The sequence below is a fragment of the Miscanthus floridulus genome, chromosome 3 (assembly GCF_019320115.1).
Source record: "Miscanthus floridulus cultivar M001 chromosome 3, ASM1932011v1, whole genome shotgun sequence".
In the NCBI taxonomy this organism is placed as follows: domain Eukaryota; kingdom Viridiplantae; phylum Streptophyta; class Magnoliopsida; order Poales; family Poaceae; genus Miscanthus; species Miscanthus floridulus.
This window is the reverse complement of record NC_089582.1, coordinates 116426205-116431567: the sequence shown is the minus strand read 5'-3', so window position 1 is coordinate 116431567 and position 5363 is coordinate 116426205. Positions and strand designations below refer to the sequence as shown.

General features: G+C 49.8%; 1 protein-coding gene across 1 annotated transcript; it reads right to left on the bottom strand.

Moving 5' to 3' along the window:
- Positions 1-2457: 2457 nt before the first annotated feature.
- Positions 2458-4863, bottom strand: LOC136546613 (UDP-glucosyltransferase UGT13248-like). Its single transcript, XM_066538581.1, has 2 exons — positions 4044-4863; positions 2458-3938 (listed from the first exon to the last, which is right to left on the bottom strand). Exons 1-2 carry the CDS (start codon positions 4707-4709, stop codon positions 3213-3215), a joined length of 1392 nt encoding a protein of 463 aa, XP_066394678.1. The 5' UTR covers positions 4710-4863; the 3' UTR covers positions 2458-3212.
- Between the last annotated feature and the right edge of the window lie 500 nt (positions 4864-5363).

The following is a 5363-nucleotide window of genomic DNA, read 5'->3' as shown; positions in this document are numbered from 1 at the left end:
GCAGTTAGCGCTAGTCTTTTTCAGTCATTGTTGTCATTAAAAACATGTCACTCACAGATCTTAAAACTGCATACATCCATACATACTAAGGCCCTGTTTAGTTGCATCACAAAATGCCAAATTTTTTCAAAATTTTTCGTCACATCAAATTTTTGGACGCATACATGAAGCATTAAATATAAATAAAAAATAAAACTAATTACACAGTTTAAACGAAATCCACGAGACGAATCTTTTAAGCCTAATTAAACTATGATTGAACACTAATTACCAAATAACAACAAAAACGCTACGGTAGCATTTTGCCAAAAATTTTGACATCCAAACTAGCCCTAATTTTAAATAGTCTTTTTCAGTTAAGAGAAAGGTAAGCTCCTTGTGCACTGCCGGACCGCCGGGTGCCCGGGTCGTGCCACGGGTGGGCTCAGGCCCCGAGATTTCTAGTGCTTCGTCAGGCCTCGGGTATTTCTATGGCAGTAGGGAACGAGACTACCGTAGATCTTGAAACAGTCGGATTTACCTCTATGAACAATTTTGAAAGTGGTTTTAGCTTACATGGCGTCATGTCAGCATGCTACATGGTGGCTGATGGCTGTAGACTGTAGAGAAGTCTAAACATAGCACTCATGGATTAGTTGAGAGAGGTAAATCGGATGGAACTTTTTTTTTCTCTTGAATACACAATAGCGTTGTGTATCATTGTATTAAGATATAAGAGAGTTTTACAAACAAACAAACAGAGAAAACCGGCCACCCGATGATGCTGCTGCAAGCAAATGCCGGCCACGAACCGCGCCCCGCCTCGCCCCCGGTGTCGTCTCAGCAGGGGCAGTCACAGGTCATGCCAAAGCGGTTGGTGTTTGACGACCCCTCGAGCGAAGAGGGCTACCCACCAGGTTTTGGTCCGGTGCAGGCGGACCCAAGTACGCTGCCGGGGGACAACCACCAGACAGTTGACGACGACGCCTCCTTCATGCGCCGCCTCGACAACTTCACCGAGGCAGTGGTGTGTAAGAGGGACTCTCCGCTGATTCATAAGCCTCCCAAGCAGCCGCCTACTAAGCCGGTACTGCCGTGGCAGAGCAGGTGGTTGGCGGCACAGAGCCTGTCCCGAATACCTGCTTTCAGGCGAGGTGAGGTGCTGATCATGCAGCGTATTAGATACATCAAGGGTCCATCTGCGCCATTTGCGTCGGAGGTAAAGGCCTTTGACAAGCTCTTCGATGGCAACCTGACCGTGTTGGAGGCCGAGGCGATGGACACTCTCTTCCCGGCCGTTGGAAAGGGCCCGTCCAGGCATCCGCGTAGACGTAAGGCCACCTCCTAGGCCGCACCACTGCGTCGGTTTTGGCTGTTTCCTTTTATGTAATATCGAAACAAAAGTTATTTTGTTAGGATGGTCCAACTACGGCTGTGTTAAGTCGACCTCCTTCGGCGCTCGACAAAAGCGCGTTGTATGTTTGTTTGTTTAAGCTTTTATATTTAATACAATGATACGCAAATTTTTTGCGCATTCGAGAAAAAAAAAAGACGCCCCGATGATGGCGGGTGGACTTTGTCGGAGCAGCCATGAAGCACCCTGATGTCCAGCGTTATGTCCCTGCAGATGCTCGATTTCTCTGTGAACCTCTGTTCATGCTGAGATGAAAGATAAGGTTGGCATTCTTGTTCTCTTCTTAATACTAATGCTTAAGGTTAGATTATTTCTTTGAATTCCCCATAAAGCAAAGACAGTTGACAATTTACACGGCAAAAAAGATTAAAAATGCTATGCAAAGATTAAAATTTGATGTATGGAAGTAGCAAGCAAACGACTTAGTGAAGAAGAAATCAGAGTTTCTGCTAGTAACATTGTTATTCCATGACAGAATGTTTGGAGTGTTTGGTTCATGAGAAATAAAAATATAAAATTGTTCTATGAATTTGCAGGATGTGAAGAGAGCATGTTAAACTAGATGCAAACTTCAGTTCTCTTGGTTTTGGTGTACTCAAGTTTCAGTGGAAAAGATGAAAAGTGCTAATTGGGAGGGGTGGTCAAACTTCATAACTCGATAGAAAACAAGAGAAACCAGGAGTTTTGGTAGACGCTATACATAGGTCGGTCTTCATAAACAGGATCTTAAATTCTCAATGTTACTGATGATTGTTTCATTTGAACAAAATAGGATCGAGCTTTTGACTTTTTTTTTCAAGAAACGTCTGATTGTAAATCACTAAAATAGTGCTAATGAAATTTACATTTTAATTTGCAGACTGCCATTGCCATTCAGTTCACATAATGTCATTGGCATTCAATTTATAGACTACCATTTTTCAAGCAGACTGCATTGCCATTCAGTTTAAAGGGCGGTATTTTGAATTGCTGATATCATTGGCGAGCATGGATCACAAATGAAAACAGCAATGTATATATGGAATCTAAAATAGTTCATAACCTGATATTATTCAGAATTACTGAAACTGTGCAAATGCAACATGACAGTCTTATGGTTCCATAAAGTCATCAAAGCATGACTAAAATATTGAGACTGTGGAAGCACCAGTAAAGACCATGATAGTGAAATAGAATGAAAATCTGTGACTGTCTGGGTCTCGGCCGTCCGTGGACGTTGATGATGGCAAGAGGTTGTCTATCTTGCTCTCGACGCCTGCATCCTTTTCAGTTTCAGTAAATTAAGCTTATCATTGCCAAGTGCATAGGCATCATTTTCGCAGACCTTAGCTTATCAGTTTCAGTAAATTAAACTTCACTGTCACAACTGACTTTAACTGCGTTATTGCACCAAATGCCGCACATTATTCCACAACAACGAGGGCCCAGGAAAGAGAACAAAAACAGAAGACGTACAAATGACACTGAAACAATGAAGTCCAAAGACACCTGTGTCAGCCACCGTCGTATCTCGGCCCAGGAGGAAGATGGGGTATCCAAGGACCGGCCCAGAGGACGAAGGCCCAGGAAGCCGAACCCACGAGTCTTCGGCGAGCAGTAGGCCTGAACGCTTGCATGCGTGAACAAGGCAGAGCCTCTGTAATGAGTATATGTGATCGGCGAGAGAAAGAGAGCAGACAGACCATTGTAAACGTTAAACCCGATTCCTGAATTAAGAACTCGTCCGTGCTATCTCCTGCCCCTTCTTCCTCCTCACGTCTGCCTTCTCCTTCCCGGTTCCTCCCAACTCCTACGGCTATCGCTCACATGCCTCGGTCATTTAGCTTTTCAGTCCAAATTTGCCAAGGAACTCTACGATGTTTTTGTCGGAGCTGCCGCCTTCGCTCATGGCCCTCTTGGCCTTCTCCTTCCAATCGGCAGCGTTTCGGATGTACTCCGAGCTCCTCTCACCTTCCATCACCTCCCTCACACGCTTCTCAAGCTCCTCCTTCCTCACCACACCTTTCTCGTCCGGGCGCACTCGCACGCCTACTCGCCACACGTCCTCGATGTACTTGGCGTTCATGGTCTGGTCCGACCATTGCGGCATCGCCACCATCGGCACACCGGCGCCCAATCCCTCCATCGTCGAGTTCCACCCGCAATGTGTCACGAAGCACCCGACAGCCGGGTGCGCCAGCACCTCAAGCTGAGGGCTCCATGTCACGACGAGGCCCCTCTCCTTGGTCTTGTCGGTGAAGTTTTCAGGTAACTTTGAGCTCTCCGAGGCCCTGACAACCCATAGGAAGGCCTTGCCGCAGCTGTACAGCCCCTCCGCCATCTCGGACATCTGAGCCGCGTCTGGTTTGGCGATGCTGCCGAACGAGGCGTACACGACCGAGCGCGCCGGCCGAGCGTCCAGCCAGGCCTTCGTCGTCTCCGTCAGAGGTGTGAAGATGTGGAAGCCGTAGGATGTGTCGTCCGGCAACCGGTTGTCGAGGTACGCCGACGGGACCGCTGGACCCACCGTCTTGGCTCTCCAGGTGGACGCCATGTAGTCCGATTCCTTAGCGACACGTGAACAACAATTCAGTGAGCACTCGTACTCTGATCCTACTTGTCTACTACCAGCGGCTTTCTGAGAAGCTTGGCAGTGGAGTGGAGTACGCACCTGAGGCTGCAGCTCATAGAACGAGTTGACCAAGACATGGTCGGCCGTGTCCAGGCCGGCGAACTGGTTCACCAGCAGGTCCAGGTACCCGCGATCGTCCGGATCGGTCAAGAACGTCGGCAGATCGCCTGGCCTGAGCCCGGCCGGGAGCCCGGGCAGGTCGAGCGGCTCCTGTCCACCAAGCGCGAGCGGCGGCTCCACCCGCCCGGCCCAGGCGTGCCCGTACGCCACGTCCACCGCGCACGGCTGCGTGAAGAACGCCGCGCACGCGGTGCCGTGCCGCCGCCCCACCCGCTGCGCCCACGGCAGGAACGCGTCGTACACCAGCGCGCGCACCGGCCGCCCCTGCTCCGCCTCGGACCGGAGGAGCTCGCCCACGGTCTCCGACCCGGCCGACTCCAGCCGGGCCGTGTACGCCTCGATCCCGCCGGCCTCGCCGAAGCCGCCGCGGTCGCAGTCGTCGGAGATGGCGGCGATGTGGACGGCGCCTCCCGGGGGCGGCTCGCCGCTCTGGCCTAGCACGAACCGGGTCACGGCGAGAGTGCACCGGACGCCGCGGTGCGCGGCGAGGCGCTTGCCGAACTGGAGGATCGGGTTGATGTGGCCTTGGCTCGGGTTCGGGAGCAAGACAACGTGGATGCTGTGCTCTGGATTTCGCTCTGCCATGGTTGGTCGCTCTGCGAGCGCGGGCACGGCGGCCTGCGGGCAGTGCGGCTACAACAACAGGCCTTGCTGATTACTTTTTGCACCTACTGCGATGGAATGCATAAGCTTAGTATACTGGGTTTCTGCGCCGAAATACTTGAAAATGATGACCGAGAGGCGAGAGCACTTGATTTGGTGGAAAATGTCGCTAGCTGTCATCTTATTATAACATCATTTTCCATATATAAAGCTACTCCTCCATTTAAAATTATAAGACATTTTAACTTTTCTGGATATATAGTTTTTACTATGTACTTAGATAGTACTTCCTCCGTCCCAAAATAAACGCACATCTCGCTTCTAAAAAGTCAAAATTTTAAACTTTGACTAAATTTATTAAAAAAAGTTATAATATCTATAATGTATAATAAGTATTGTTAGATAGAGCATAGAGTATACTTTCATAATAAACTTATTTAGAGATATAAATTGTCGGGGATCAATACTAGGGTACCCAAAGAGGAGGAGCTAATGACCATCAACGTTGATTCATCCGAGCAGTCAGGAGCGCGACTATGGCTCCAACCGACCCCAGGAGCGTAAGTTCCGCCTCTCCCGACCTCTGTGGGTACTCCGCCTCGCCCGACACCGAGGCCGCGGGTTCCGCCTCGCCTG